Source organism: Spinacia oleracea, chromosome 1, assembly GCF_020520425.1.
Source record: "Spinacia oleracea cultivar Varoflay chromosome 1, BTI_SOV_V1, whole genome shotgun sequence".
In the NCBI taxonomy this organism is placed as follows: domain Eukaryota; kingdom Viridiplantae; phylum Streptophyta; class Magnoliopsida; order Caryophyllales; family Amaranthaceae; genus Spinacia; species Spinacia oleracea.
In genome coordinates, this window is record NC_079487.1 from 27,399,737 (window position 1) to 27,416,825 (window position 17,089).

Below are 17,089 nucleotides of genomic sequence, written 5' to 3' on the forward strand. Positions count from 1 at the left end.
TGTTTCACCTTGTCTAAAAAGGAGAAAGTTAGCTTTTGTGAGTCTTTGCATGGCTTAAAGGTCCCTGCCGGTTACTCTTCAAATTTTCGTAGACTTGTGTCCATGTCTGACTTGAAATTAGTTGGAATGAAATCTCATGATTGTCACGTGTTGATGCAACAATTGCTGCCGGTTGCAATTCGAGGGATATTGCCGCCACAAGTGAGGTATACCATTACAAGATTGTGTTTCTTTTTCAACACAATTTGTAGCAAGGTGATCAATCCAACAATACTGGATGATTTGCAGGCTGATGTACTTGAGACCATGTGTCGGTTTGAAAAGTATTTTCCGCCATCATTCTTTGACATGATGCCTCATTTGATTATTCATCTTGTTCGTGAAATTAAGCTTTGTGGGCCAGTTTGTATGAGGTACATGTATCCCTTTGAACGGGAAATGGGTACCTTGAAAAATAGAGTGATGAATCCGGCCAAACCTGAAGCTAGTATTGTCCAACGAACCGTCGCGGAGGAAGTTGCTGCATGGGTTTCTCAATATATGGCACGTTTGAAAGAAGTCGGAGTACCAAAGTCTAGACATGATGGGAGACTTGGGGGTCAAGGTACAATTGGCAAGAAAAGGATATCAATCAGTTCTGAAATGATGTGTAAGGTTGAGCTGTTTGTGGTGCAAAGTCTTAGTGAAGTCCATCCATACGTGGCTGAGCACATGAACTTTCTTAGAGAGCAATATCCTTCAAAAAATGGTCCTCAACTGATAAAAGAGCATAATCGTTCATTCCTCACATGGTTCAAGCGTCGAGTGATGGATCAATTTTCCGACACGCCTAATGAGGTATCTGACATGGTGAGATGGTTGGCATATGGTCCTAAATGTCAAGTCATATCTTATGAGGGGTACGACATCAATGGCTATTCTTTTTACACGAAGCGACAAGATGACAAAACGACGATGCAAAATAGTGGTGTTACGGCAATATGTTTGTCTTCAGAGTATGCTAGTGTAAAAGATAGAACACTTGTAGATAAGACGAACTCTTACTATGGAGTCATTGAAGAAATATTAGAGTTGGAATATAAGTATTTTAAGATTCCTCTATTCCGGTGCAAGTGGGTTGATATTAGTCGCGGTGTCAAAAAGGATGAACATGGGTACCTGACACTTGTAAACTTTAGTCGAGTTGGGCATCTTGCAGATCCTTTCATATTAGCATCACAGGCAAAACAAATCTTTTACATGGTTGACCCTGCCGATCGTAGTTGGTCAGTTGTTCTGGAAGGCAAAAGAAGAATACTTGGCGTTGAGGATGTAGATGATGAAGAAGAGTATGATGAGCAGTTTAATGAGATTCCACCTTCCTCCTGGCATATCCCTCAAATGATTGACGATGTTGACATGAGTTATACACGCCGAGATCATGATGAAGGATTTTATGTTGAAAAAGAGAAATAGTGAGATAGGTACTATTTTGGCAACTATTTTTTCACCAAGTTAATTTGTAGATTAGTTAAAAGTTGGGTTCGAAAATGTCATTTTTGCCTAAATATGTACTATAACGACCCAATTACCCTTAAATGTGGAATAATAGATTATTACGAGGCTTAGAAAGTTATAACTATGCATATGAGACATGTAATAAGTTTGAAAACATTCCTTAGGTTCTTTGGTTCAAAGTTGGGTTCGAAAATGTCATTTTTGCCTAAATATGTACTATAACGACCCAATTACCCTTAAATGTGGAATAATAGATTATTACGAGGCTTAGAAAGTTATAACTATGCATATGAGACATGTAATAAGTTTGAAAACATTCCTTAGGTTCTTTGGTTCAAAGTTGGGTTCGAAAATGTCATTTTTGCCTAAATATGTACTATAACGACCCAATTACCCTTAAATGTGGAATAATAGATTAGTACGAGGCTTAGAAAGTTATAACTATGCATATGAGACATGTAATAAGTTTGAAAACATTCCTTAGGTTCTTTGGTTCAAAGTTGGGTTCGAAAATGTCATTTTTGCCTAAATATGTACTATAACGACCCAATTACCCTTAAATGTGGAATAATAGATTATTACGAGGCTTAGAAAGTTATAACTATGCATATGAGACATGTAATAAGTTTGAAAACATTCCTTAGGTTCTTTGGTTCAAAGTTGGGTTCGAAAACGTCATTTTTGCCTAAATATGTACTATAACGACCCAATTACCCTTAAATGTGGAATAATAGATTATTACGAGGCTTAGAAAGTTATAACTATGCATATGAGACATGTAATAAGTTTGAAAACATTCCTTAGGTTCTTTGGTTAAAAGTTGGGTTCGAAAATGTCATTTTTGCCTAAATATGTACTATAACGACCCAATTACCCTTAAATGTGGAATAATAGATTAGTACGAGGCTTAGAAAGTTATAACTATGCATATGAGACATGTAATAAGTTTGAAAACATTCCTTAGGTTCTTTGGTTCAAAGTTGGGTTCGAAAATGTCATTTTTGCCTAAATATGTACTATAACGACCCAATTACCCTTAAATGTGGAATAATAGATTATTACGAGGCTTAGAAAGTTATAACTATGCATATGAGACATGTAATAAGTTTGAAAACATTCCTTAGGTTCTTTGGTTCAAAGTTGGGTTCGAAAACGTCATTTTTGCCTAAATATGTACTATAACGACCCAATTACCCTTAAATGTGGAATAATAGATTATTACGAGGCTTAGAAAGTTATAACTATGCATATGAGACATGTAATAAGTTTGAAAACATTCCTTAGGTTCTTTGGTTAAAAGTTGGGTTCGAAAATGTCATTTTTGCCTAAATATGTACTATAACGACCCAATTACCCTTAAATGTGGAATAATAGATTAGTACGAGGCTTAGAAAGTTATAACTATGCATATGAGACATGTAATAAGTTTGAAAACATTCCTTAGGTTCTTTGGTTCAAAGTTGGGTTCGAAAATGTCATTTTTGCCTAAATATGTACTATAACGACCCAATTACCCTTAAATGTGGAATAATAGATTAGTACGAGGCTTAGAAAGTTATAACTATGCATATGAGACATGTAATAAGTTTGAAAACATTCCTTAGGTTCTTTGGTTCAAAGTTGGGTTCGAAAATGTCATTTTTGCCTAAATATGTACTATAACGACCCAATTACCCTTAAATGTGGAATAATAGATTATTACGAGGCTTAGAAAGTTATAACTATGCATATGAGACATGTAATAAGTTTGAAAACATTCCTTAGGTTCTTTGGTTCAAAGTTGGGTTCGAAAACGTCATTTCAGGAGCTTGGTTGTGCTTTCTTTGTTGCTTAATCTTTAAAGAACAGTCTGTTTTTGGGTGGGTTTGTGGACCAAAATTTTGCATATTCAAATTCATTCCCCAGCATTTGTACAGAACTGATCAGAACTGACCAGTTCTATGCACTGATCTGCACAGCTCAGATCAGAACTGTGCAGATCAGTGCACAGAACTGGTCAGAACTGATCAGTTCTGTGCACTGATCTGCATAGTTCTGATCTGAGCTGTGCAGATCAGTGCACAGAACTGGTCAGCTCTGATCAGTTCTGTGCACTGATCTGCACAGCTCAGATCAGAACTGTGCAGATCAGTGCACAGAACTGATCAGAACTGACCAGTTCTGTGCACTGATCTGCACAGTTCTGATCTGAGCTGTGCAGATCAGTGCACAGAACTGATCAGCTCTGATCAGTTCTGTGCACTGATCTGCACAGTTCTGATCTGAGCTGTGCAGATCAGTGCACAGAACTGGTCAGAACTGATCAGTTCTGTGCACTGATCTGCATAGTTCTGATCTGAGCTGTGCAGATCAGTGCACAGAACTGGTCAGCTCTGATCAGTTCTGTGCACTGATCTGCACAGCTCAGATCAGAACTGTGCAGATCAGTGCACAGAACTGATCAGAACTGACCAGTTCTGTGCACTGATCTGCACAGTTCTGATCTGAGCTGTGCAGATCAGTGCACAGAACTGATCAGCTCTGATCAGTTCTGTGCACTGATCTGCACAGTTCTGATCTGAGCTGTGCAGATCAGTGCACAGAACTGGTCAGCTCTGATCAGTTCTGTGCACTGATCTGCACAGTTCTGATCTGAGCTGTGCAGATCAGTGCACAGAACTGGTCAGCTCTGATCAGTTCTGTGCACTGATCTGCACAGTTCTGATCTGAGCTGTGCAGATCAGTGCACAGAACTGATCAGTTCTGACCAGTTCTGTGCACTGATCTGCACAGTTCTGATCTGAGCTGTGCAGATCAGTGCACAGAACTGATCAGAACTTTATTTTTATTTTAAAATCCTGCTTTTGAAGGTATGTAATTTTAATGATTTTCCAATGCAGTAGCGTCAGGCATGGATGAAGATCAACACGCAAATTCAGGTCCTTCTAACAAATCACCAAATCAAGTGCCCCAAAAGCAAAAAAAGAAGCCAAGAGGCCCTACAAAAGGAATAAAATCCATGCCCGGGGTTCCAAGAAAAATTGAATGGGATCACTTGGACCGACCCACAGGGAAATGGGCAACGGATTACAAGAATCACATTGGCGAGATAAGTCGCGCAAAGGTTTCAATATTGATCAGAACCTGGGAAGATGTTTCACAAGGAATAAAAGACACTTTGTGGGAAGACGTCAAGGTAACCGGTTTTATTTTGGAAATTCAGTTGTACATATCTACGTGTCTTTTTCATGTGCTAAAAGACTTTCTTGTTCCTTTTCTTTTTCTTTCATTTAGAGAGAATTTCATATCACAGATGAAACTAAGAAAGAAGTTGTCTTAAAGAGTTGTGATAAGCGTTGGAGGGAATTCAAATCAAGATTGGCGACTGGTTGGATTCGGGGTACAAGGAAAAGGCCAAAAGATGAAAAGATGCCATATGATTTGTATAGTTATATAACTAAGGATATATGGAAGGAATTTGTGAAGATACGTACCTCCGAAGAAGCTGAGGTATAAAAATTATTCTTATTTAAAGTCTTGTTATAATCTAAGTTTTATTTTGTTGTAATAATTTCTTTTACCCCCCTAAAATTAGGAAATAAGTGAGAAAGCAAGACAAAGTCAATCTTTCAACATATATCCTCATCATATGGGACAGAAATCATATGCTGAAATGACAAGTGAATGGCAGAGAAAAGGGTACATTCCCTCAGTTTCTTCGTCATCTGAAGGTTCCTCTGCGTCTACAATTTCTTCAAGTTTGCCGAGTAGGACATGTTTATGGCTTCTTGCAAGATCGAAACCAGATGAGAAAGGAAATCCTTACTTGCCGGATGAGGGCACACAAAAGGTCAAAGAAAATATTGTAAGTTCATTTAACAATTTTGCGTAATGTTGTGATTCCTCTAATTTCATATATGTTCTTAAATATGAAACCAAGTGTTGAACTTTTCTCAAAACCATTTGATTTCATGTAGGATGAATGGAAAAGGAAACAAGATGAAGGGGAATTTGTTCCCAAAAGTGCACGAGATGATGTCTTATCTCGTGCACTTGGTAAGACTAAAGAAGGGAGACCACTAACATTTGGTGGTGGAGTAGGCATCAAAGCTGTGTGGGGGACCGGAGAGCGGCGTAGCTTTCGACGGTATGGAGATGCGGAGATGGAGGAAATGGAAGCAAGAGTGACCAAAAGGGTCAAAGATGAGACAATACAAGAGATGAACTCCAAGATGGATGCCATGGTCATGGAGAAATTTATCACATTTGCTAAAGAACTTGGTGTCCAAATACCAAGCCATATGAGGATAGACGCAAATGTTCATAGTAGTTGTCGTTCCGGGGGTTTAGATCCATTTGCCGACATTACGGTATGATAATTTGTGTTTTTCAAGTACTTTGTTTCTAGTTAATTCTATTGAACTTTTCTAACATGTTACATTGTATTTGCGTTATTGTTCAAAATAAATAATAAGGAACCTGTCCCGTGCCATCTATACCTGAACATAGGCTCGGAGAAAGTCTTTGTTGCCTATGGTACCATATGTCCAGAGTTGCTCCTTGATCACCACAACGACGTCACGTCCGATAACGTGAAAGTGAGCGTTGATGATTTTGAGCCCGCGTACAAAGAAGCTCCCGTCCCCGTGCCTTCTCAATATATTAAGAAACTTGCTCAAGCTCATGGTACCTTCACTCAGTGGCCAAAACATTTGGTGTCGCTTACGAATGAGGAGGTAACTAACATATGCATGATAATTTGAAGTAGAACTATTATACCATGTATGCTCACTAATATGTATATCGTTATTTGAAAATCATACCTCAGGTAAACAAGCCTACAAGTAAAGAGCCTAAAGGGAAAGGGAACAAAGGGAAAGAGATAGTGGTTGGGGGAAGTGGAACAAAAGCGTCCAACACTAAATCAAAAACCTATTTCCTTGAAAATTATAAAGTGCAAAATTTGAGTGGTAAGTGCAATGTGATGAAAACTATGATGTTGGGATTAAAAGAAGGGGAGCACGTTAAGGTACATTGCACTAAAAGGACATTCAATATGGAAAAGGACTTTGAAATTAGTGTCACCGTTGAAGACACCGATCAACTTCTCTCGGGAGCATGGCTCAATATATCAATAATACAAGTTTTTGCTACGTGAGTTACCTAAATTCATATTTTGCCCCTAAATTTGATTTTTATGATTGTCTTAACGTTCTTACACTCTATATTATAGGGCTTTGAGTGAGTTGTGTTTTCACGATGATTGTCACCCCAATAGTATTGGATTCATGTGCCCGGAGATGATCTCGGCCACCATGTTAAAGTCCGATGCAGATCGAATTCTATTGTACATCACGAGGTCCATGAGTGCACTTAGTTCTAAGACATTCATCTTATGTCCATACTACGAAAAGTATGAAAATTACTTTGAACTTCGTTTTTAATTGATTGTTATAAATTTAACTTTTTTTTTTCTAACTACATACGTTTATTGTTTGTATGTAGGAGTCACTGGATGCTTTTAGTTCTTTGCTTGTCTAAACGTGAGGTCTACATATTTGATTCTCAACAGAAGAAGAGAAATTTGATGATTAAGGAGCCACTAAACAAGTAAGTAAAGTATGCATATGAAAATGCCATTTTTGCCAAAATTTTTGCCTTAGGTTCTTTAGTTCAAAGTTGGGTTCGAAAACATCATTTTTGCCTAAAAATGACCTAGGACGACCCAAATAGCCTTAAATGTGAAATAATAGATTGTAAAGGGACTTAGAAAGTTATAACTATGCATATGAGACGTGTAATAAGTTTGAAAACATTCCTTAGGTTCTTTGGTTCAAAGTTGGGTTCGAAAACATCATTTTTGCCTAAAAATGACCTAGGACGACCCAAATAGCCTTAAATGTGAAATAATAGATTGTAAAGGGACTTAGAAAGTTATAACTATGCATATGAGACGTGTAATAAGTTTGAAAACATTCCTTAGGTTCTTTGGTTCAAAGTTGGGTTCGAAAACATCATTTTTGCCTAAAAATGACCTAGGACGACCCAAATAGCCTTAAATGTGAAATAATAGATTGTAAAGGGCCTTAGAAAGTTATAACTATGCATATGAGACGTGTAATAAGTTTGAAAACATTCCTTAGGTTCTTTGGTTCAAAGTTGGGTTCGAAAACATCATTTTTGCCTAAAAATGACCTAGGACGACCCAATTAGCCTTAAATGTGAAATAATAGATTGTAAAGGGACTTAGAAAGTTATAACTATGCATATGAGACGTGTAATAAGTTTGAAAACATTCCTTAGGTTCTTTGGTTCAAAGTTGGGTTCGAAAACATCATTTTTGCCTAAAAATGACCTAGGACGACCCAAATAGCCTTAAATGTGAAATAATAGATTGTAAAGGGCCTTAGAAAGTTATAACTATGCATATGAGACGTGTAATAAGTTTGAAAACATTCCTTAGGTTCTTTGGTTCAAAGTTGGGTTCGAAAACATCATTTTTGCCTAAAAATGACCTAGGACGACCCAATTAGCCTTAAATGTGAAATAATAGATTGTAAAGGGACTTAGAAAGTTATAACTATGCATATGAGACGTGTAATAAGTTTGAAAACATTCCTTAGGTTCTTTGGTTCAAAGTTGGGTTCGAAAACATCATTTTTGCCTAAAAATGACCTAGGACGACCCAAATAGCCTTAAATGTGAAATAATAGATTGTAAAGGGCCTTAGAAAGTTATAACTATGCATATGAGACGTGTAATAAGTTTGAAAACATTCCTTAGGTTCTTTGGTTCAAAGTTGGGTTCGAAAACATCATTTTTGCCTAAAAATGACCTAGAACGACCCAATTAGCCTTAAATGTGACTACTACGTATATAATTGTATTTACATGTGTAAATAAAGTATATAATTGCACTTACATGTAAAATATTCTTTGCATTTACATGTGTAAACAAAGTATATATAATTGCATATTTTATCGAATGTGTAGTGCTTTTCGGAGTTACAAGAGACTAGGTGGACAATCTAAGGGAACTAAATTAACATGGATTCCAGCACAGGTATATATATATAATTAGTTTATTATTTACCTAAGAAATAAGTTTTTCAAAATTATAACATACAATGTGATAGAAATTTTACTTGTGTTATTTATTTTAATGCATTTAGTGTGCTCAACAACCGGGATCACTAGATTGTGGCTACTACGTCATGCGTTTTATGTACGACATAATAATGAATCATGGTAATAGTCAAGATCTTACTAAGGTATGTTCTCATAAACTACGTACTTTATATAATAAATTGAAGTACACAAAACTATTATATTGATCAATCGTTGATAAATTGAATTATTTACACTTTTTTAGGATTTTTCAAGAACATTGCCCTATTCACCGGAGGAGATTAATGAGGTGAAAGATTTTTGGGCAGATTACTTCATGAACAATGTCGAATTTTTAGCTTAATTTGTAATATGAACTTGATCTCTAGCTAGCTACGTACCTTTGTTGTAATAATTTTATGTTTGTTGTAACATGTTGGTTGATCGATCTATGACGAATTTAATTGCCTTTTATTGGGAACGTTAATTACGTTGTAAACTTTAGTGACAGGTATTAATTATAAATGTATTCCCGGTATTGGGAATGAAGCGTCTAATTTCAAAGACGATCATGTCGGAATTTCCAACTAAAATATTAAAAAACGAATATTTTTTTAAAAAAAATAAGTCATTTGCAACGCACGTTAGCTCAATGTGCGAGGCAAATGACTTAATTTTTTGGCGCTAAAATTGTCATTTGCAACGCACATTTAGCTAATGTGCGTTGCAAATGACTTTTCAGCACCATGCCTAAAAAGCTATTTGCGTCGCACATTTAGCTAATGTGCGACGCAAATAACTTTTCAGGCATGGTGCTGAAAAGTCATTTGCAACGCACATTAGCTAAATGTGCGTTGCAAATGAACCTTATTTGCGTCGCACATTTAGCTAATGTGCGTTGCAAATGACTTTTCAGCACCATGCCTGAAAAGTTATTTGCGTCGCACATTAGCTAAATGTGCGACGCAAATAAGGTTCATTTGCGTCGCACAAATGTGCGACGCAAATGACTTTTAGTCATTTGCGTCGAGAGCTTTTGCCACGCACGATGTGCGACGCAAATGTGCTTAAAAGTGCGATGCAAATGACCCTTTTTCCACTAGTGTTGGTTCGCTTGAGTTGTAACATTAACTGACCTTGTGCAAATTCAGAAATTATGAAGAGACCTCCTTCATTTTATCAACGATCTTCAACCCAACATGCATGCGATTCCTCCAGCATTCTAGAATTTCCAGTTAGCACAATTGTCGCAATCCATTTCATCTTATCTTTCTCATACCTGAACTTTCACAATTCAACTAATTGAATTTTAAACCATAGAGTCGACAAATCAAACAATACAATTAAAATTTTGATTTGTTGTTGGTGAGGCATAGAAGGAAGTTGGCAGAGAGCAAAATTATCAAACACTCAAAAAATAATTGGGTATTTCATCAAATACTTGGCGTGCAAACACTCAAAAAATAATTGGGCATTTCATCAAATACTTGGCGTGCAACTCAAATAATATAAATTCCACTACTTCATAACAATCAAATAAATCATCTATAATCATTAGAATCCAAGAAATTAACAACATTCAAATCCCTACTCAATAAACAAACAATAACAACCAATTATTCCTAATTAGAAAACCTAACTTAATTGCTCATACAAAAACCCTAATTTTTTAATACCCAAAGTAGAAAACATACCCGTTCTAATGTAAACGGTGGAAGTGATAATGGAAGCAAGGAAGAGGTCGGGATAGGTAGCAGAAGGCAGGGATTGTTGGACGGAGGATAGACAGAAACCGGTGTTTGACTAGTAGCGATTTCGATTCATCCATTTTCCAACGCATGCAATTGATCTACTGTTATAGTTGGATTAGATGAAATATGAAGAGGAGAGAAGAGAGAGGAAGAGAGGATGAAAGAGATGAACCATGGTTGCTGAGTTTCTATAAAGAGAGAGAAAAGGAGATGGAAACTCAAAATGATTTGAGTCTTGAGGAGAGAGATTGTGTGGAACGAAGATGGTCACCTAAATTTTATTTATTTTTAGTTTTGGTTGGGAAAGAGACTCGTGTATCCAGTTAAGGGGTCTCGCATTTTTTTTCAAGCGCAAATCTGGTGGGCCCCAATGTGATTTGAGACCCGTGGACAGACATAAAGGGTCTTTTATCTTTAATTTCCTTTTTCATACGGTATACTAGTGGGTCCAAATGCATATTAGAGACCTGTTATTTATGATATTAGATCTCTCATATCAAAGAGATCTGTTATTTAAATAATGGGTATTTTATTTGAGGTCTCTTCGCCCATTTTTGTAGTAGTGTATGGAGAATAGTTTCGAGAAGAGTCTGGTCGCATGAGGGTGCTTGGGAACACTTCTTGCGGTGCCTGACTGGCTAAAGGGACCGCCATTAACTGGGGGGGGTGCTCCTGGTGCTGAAGTAACTAGGTTGACAACATGCTGAACGATTTGTTGAGAAAAGAGTTGATCCCATGGCATTTGAGCCACCGGTGTCGGTCCTTGTGTCGGGATTGTGACGGGCCGGGGCATCGACATGGTTACCATTGGGGGTGGTAACGGACGAGATGTCAGAGCGGAGGTGGGGACCGACATCGTGGAGGATGTCGCTATGCCGACCTGAGATGGGGTGACCCGGGCAGCTGTTGTGGCGATGGTGGTCGCCGATGTACCTGTAGAAGACGGTTGAGTTGGTGGGGGGGGGGGGAAGCCAACTCGGGTTAGAGCGGGGCTGACTTGGCAGCTGGTCGAACTCGCGGATTTGTTCGAGGACTGGGCCTCCTGGTTCGCCAAAAGGTACATGGAGGGGATGGTCCGGAGCAGCGTCGAGATCTAAACGGCGGTTTAGACCGGAGGTGTCTCGCCGATACTGGAACCTTGACCCGGTGGCGATGGAGGCGGTGGATCTGACTTGGGAGTGCAACGCTTCGTTTTCCTTTTGGAGGATGCTGATGCGCTGCTCCATGGCTTCAAAGAGACGAGTGATATCATCGGATGAGCTAGTGTTTCCGGCCATGGTGATTGGAATGGTATTATCAAGCTGCTTTTGATTGTCAGCCCCACGGTGGGCGCCAAATTGTTTTGGACAAATTCTACTTAGAGACGAACTTGCCTTGATGATGGTGCTAACAATCGATCGAGCTAGATAATTTAGAGTAACGAGAGCAGGTTGTAATAGCATGGAATAATAGTATGGTTTATTGCTTAGAATTCGTATTTACAAACTGACAAAGATAAGCCATTTTATAGGCCTTCATAACAAGAATGTAACATTTGTGCTTAATTGCACATAATTGTATAATAATGCGTAATGAAGGTTGGCTCCATCAACGGTTTGTATCGGCTGTTCTTGATCCCAACCGTTGAGGGTGACTGTAACACCCTAATAATTCCTTGCTTTTTATAAAACATTTTCCAACTTAAAACACAGGAATTACCAAGATATTACCGCCACCGTGATAACGGCTAAGGCTATTTACCAGAATTACGCAGCGGAAATAACTAACTTTCAAAACACATTAAATAAATAGTTAATGGTCATTAAAACAAGTTGGAACCGTTGGGGCCCAAACTAAAACAAACCGTTTGAAATCCATTAACTGAAAATAGTAGTATTAGTCATGACTATAAAATAAAATAGAGTTTATAAATTACGGAAGCATAAAACTCTCAACTCGAATCCCATGATAACTTCTCCCGCAAGTTATCTCTACAAACCTGCTTTATTGAAAATCTACTCCCCAACAACGCAAATGCAATTGATGGATCATCATAGGGTCATTAAGGCGAAGGCCATGACCAGAAGACATGAAGCATGAAGTCAGCAAAAGCTGAGTACGGACAAGCTAGAATAACATTCTATCCTAACATGCTTCACTCGACAATTAAATAATCCACATGCAAAAGCCATAAAACAAACGAGTAAACATGGAGACAAGACTCGACACGAGACACGACTCTTGACTCACAGATTAATAAAAAGTAGCTTCGAACGGGTAAAGTAAAGTATCCTCAAAAGGAAAGAAAGGGTGATGGGAGCCAACCATACACCAAAATAAGTCGGGCTACTGCCGACAGTCGGGCCATACCGACAGAAATTCCAATGCACAACGGCTAAAAGAGAATGAAACAACGTCTTGTATCATTCTAGGAGTACAAGTTTTCCGGCAAGACTCCCCCCATTGTTCATACTCAAGGTATATACGTTCCAAAAGTTTTGAAGATCTTTGGGTTACACTTTACGTTAATTAGTATATTAAGTTCAAGGCGACTCAAGACACAACATACAAACAATTGAAAAATTAAACAATTCAACAATGACTCTTTAATATTTTACTTCTTTAGGACTTGTGATCAAACAAGACTCAAGTGAAATTACTCCCATTGTTTCTTCTCAAAAACACTGTTTGAGATAACCCGACATTGCCTATTAACAAGCGGGGTGTGCCCTTAGCACGAATTGTCCTTAATTCAATTCACATAGACTCTCTAACATATTCAACCCCTTTGGTAGAATATATATTGCTCACTGGCAATATTCGACTGGCTCAATAATTATGCTAGACATCATGTACTATAGCATAATAATAATAACAACTTGCATGCGCAATACGCATATGTGCAAACCAACTTGAACAACATGCTTGACATAATTCAATGATTATAAAAGTCCATAACATGATAGTTCAATAGAATCTATAAAGCATAATTTAATTCATAACATGCTCGTTCACATAGATTCAACAATAATAATAACATGCTCGTTCTCAACATTAAACATGAATTCATAATAACATATTCATTCCCAATCATCAAACATGAATTCATAACATATAAGTTCACATGATTCGCATTCAATACACTTCATAAAGTCCTCAAGGGATGGGTGGTCACCCTATTCTTGTACGTACCTGGAATACCTAAGTACGGGGGCCACTGTGCGAATCACGACTCACTAGAAATCAACTCTTATAAAACAAAATAAGAGAACTAAATTATTATCCATGTTTACTAAATTTCCAGCAACTATTTAAGAAACTAAAACCCTTAGTTTAATTAAAAATCATTCATTAATTGGTAATTTAATAGTCTCAAATATTCAACTCAAGTCCTAGTATAAAAACATTGACTTTTTCACTTTAAAACCCATAAAAACCAAATTTTTAAAGCTCATAAACATTCAGAAAATTTTGATTGATTCCCATAATTTAAATTGACATTAAATTATGTAAATCAATTGCTTAATCAATTTGAAACCAAAACCCTAGCAATAGTTTAATCCGAAAACATGTTTTGACTTCAAAAATCCACACTTTATAACATATAAAATCTGAAAATCATAATTTAAATCATCAAAACCAATCTCTTTAATTAAAACACAATACTAACCCAATACGGTGTTCATAACCGTTTTAATTAATCTAAACAATCCAACAATTAAACTCAATCACAATAACTAAATCAATTTAAAACTGAAAATTAATATTTTTGAAAACTTAATTTGATTGTCCCAATTCAACAACACACAAGCACACAACAATTAATTGTGTTGTGTGCGTGTGCGTCGAACAATCAACGCAACAACACAACACACGCACGCACCGAAGCAGCAGTGCTCACGAGCACGCGACGAGGGCGAGAGGGGCAGGCAGGCGCTGGGTGCGCAACACAGCGACGAGCGAGCACGAGCTCGCGTGGCTGCTGGGCGGGACGACGCGCAGGCAACACACAGCAGCAGCGAGGGCGCTGCGCTGCGGGGTGAGGCGACGAGAGAGAGAGAGGGGCACGCGAAGTGCTGGGCGAGGGGCAAGGCAGCAGCAACACGGGGCGCTGCGGGCTGCGGGACGAGGCACGACGCGTGAGGCTGGGCAAGCACACACGGCACGGCAGCGTGCCTTGCGCGACAAGCAAAGGGGTCGGACGAGAGGAGAGGGAAGGGTGCCGCAAGGAAAGAGAAAGTGAGGAGAGAGAGGGAGTGCTGAAAATTTTGTGAGGGTTTAATGAGAGGGTCTATTTATAGGTTTTCTCTCCCTTGTGGGCTAGGTTAGGGTAATTTTGATTTGGGCTTGCTTTCGGGCTTAGTTCATTAATTTCCTTGCAAGCTTTGTTGGGTTTAATTAAAACAAAACGACCGGGCTTTAAGTTTATTAAATTCGTTTTTGAAATACGACCCAACAATTCCCGATTAAATAAATTCCTTGAATTTATTTAATAAAAATACGGTTTTTGAAATAATTAATATTTAAATTAATTAAAAATAAAAGTGCATTTAATTCTCATTAAATGAAATTAATTTGTAAAAATACAACGAAATGCTTTATAAATATAATAAAATATATTTATAATAATAGAAAAATACGAGGTATTACAGTCTACCCTCCTTAAAAGAAGTTTGGCCCCGAAACTTGGGCATGGAAATCACAATTTTAAAACTAAACTTGAGACTATTTTGAGACTTTAGTGCGTTTTATTTGCAAAAAGTTTTAGTTGTTGTACTCTTTAAGTAATTCAACATGACAATAAACAGTGAAACTTCACTGGAAACAACGATTCAAGCATATCCTTAAGGGTAAATTGGGTAAATAAGGTAAAAAGCGCAAAATTCTACCGCACTCTACCCCCCTTAAAGAAAACGAGTTACGGCCCCGTAACTCAACTAACCTCGGGAAAAATCTCGGGATATTTATTTCTCATTTCCTCCTCCGCTTCCCAGGTAGCTTCCTCAGACTCTTGGTTAGACCACAACACTTTTACGATCTTAACATCCTTAGTTCGAGTGCTACGCACTTTGCTATCAAGTATCTTGACAGGTCTTTACTCGAAGGTCAAACTTTGGTCTAACTCTATGGTCTCCGGTTGCAGTACATGAGACTTATCCGGGACATACTTCCTCAATTGGGACACCTGAAACACATTATGCACTCTATGCAAATCCATGGGCAAGGCTAGTCTATACGCTACCTTCCCTATCCGTTCTAAGATCTCATATGGGCCTATATATTTTGGGCTAAGCTTTCCCTTCTTCCCAAATCTCATCACTCCTTTCATTGGTGAAACCTTAAACAACACTTTGTCACCTACTTGGAACTCTTCATCCCTACGCTTTAAATCTGCGTAGCTCTTTTGGCGATCTTGTGTGGCTTGGATTTTGGATTGAATAGTCCTAACCTGATTCATAGTGTCCTCTATCAATTGGGGACCTAGTACCATGGTTTCACTAATGTCATTCCAACATAGTAGACTTCTACATTTTCGTCCATACAGGGCTTCGAATGGTGCCATTCCAATACTGGCATGATAGCTATTGTTGTATGAAAACTCAATTAAATCTAGGCTATCTTCCCATCCTCCTTGGAAATCAATCACACAAGCTCTTAGCATATCTTCTAGGGTTTGAATAGTCCTTTTGGTTTGTCCATCCGTGGCTGGGTGGAATGCTGTACTCATTTTCAATGTGGTACCAAAGTTCTTCTGCACACTTTTCCAGAAATTCGAAAGGAACCTAGAATCTCTATCTGATACGATATCCTTAGGAACCCCATGTAATCTCACTACATGTTTGATGTAAGCTTTGGCAAGTTGTTCCATTTTCCAGGTTTCTTTCATTGGTATGAACACTGCTGACTTAGTCAACCTATCGACCACTACCCAAATGGTGTTATTTCCACTTTTTGACTTGGGTAAACAAGTGACAAAGACCATTGAGATACAGTCCGACTTCCAACTTGGAATTTCTAAAGGTTGGACCTTTCCCTGAGGTCTCCTATGCTCAATTTTAACCTTCTGACAAGTCAAACACCTTTCCACGAATTCATCCACTTCGTTCTTCATCCTTGGCCACCAATAGACCTTTTTCAGATCCTTATACAGCTTGTCACCTCCCGGGTGAACAGAATATGGCGTATTATGACCTTCTCTCATCAACTTCTCCTTTAGTTCATCACACTTTTGAGGTACGCACCATCGTCCTTTATACCTCAAACTTCCATCCTCATGGATCTTAAAATCAACCTCCTTTCCTTGCGAAATCTTCTCCTTGATCCGCTCTAGCTTAACATCACCAGCCTGATTCTCCCTGATTTCATCAAATACTGACGACTGGATGGTTAAGGCATTCATCATACCCTCAAGGCATTCTCCACTCACTGTTTCTAGATTCAATCGCTGCATGTCCTTACACAGCCCGTTAGCAACTACTAACGTATTCACACCATGACTTGATTTCCTACTCAAGGCATCTGCAACTACATTGGCTTTTCCCTCATGGTACTGAATATCCAGATCATAGTCCTTGATCAATTCCAACCACCTTCGTTGGCGCATATTTAAGTCCTTCTGTGTGAAAATGTACTTCAAACTCTTATGATCCGTAAATATCCTACATTTCACACCATACAGATAGTGTCTCCATATCTTCAATGCAAACACTATGGCGGCTAACTCTAAATCATGGGTAGGGTAATTGGATTCATATGGCTTCAACTGCCTCGATGCAT

The 17,089-nt window shown here is 38.2% G+C and overlaps 1 protein-coding gene across 1 annotated transcript; it reads left to right on the plus strand.

Annotated features, from left to right (window-relative positions):
* The first annotated feature begins 6,323 nt into the window (after nt 1–6,323).
* Nucleotides 6,324–8,973, plus strand: LOC130465781 (ubiquitin-like-specific protease 1). The gene is made up of 6 exons (XM_056834632.1): nt 6,324–6,630; nt 6,710–6,889; nt 6,982–7,086; nt 8,469–8,538; nt 8,648–8,746; nt 8,848–8,973. The coding sequence occupies exons 1-6, from the start codon at nt 6,461–6,463 to the stop codon at nt 8,944–8,946; spliced, it is 723 nt and encodes a 240-aa protein (XP_056690610.1). The 5' UTR covers nt 6,324–6,460; the 3' UTR covers nt 8,947–8,973.
* The last annotated feature ends 8,116 nt before the right edge of the window (nt 8,974–17,089 follow it).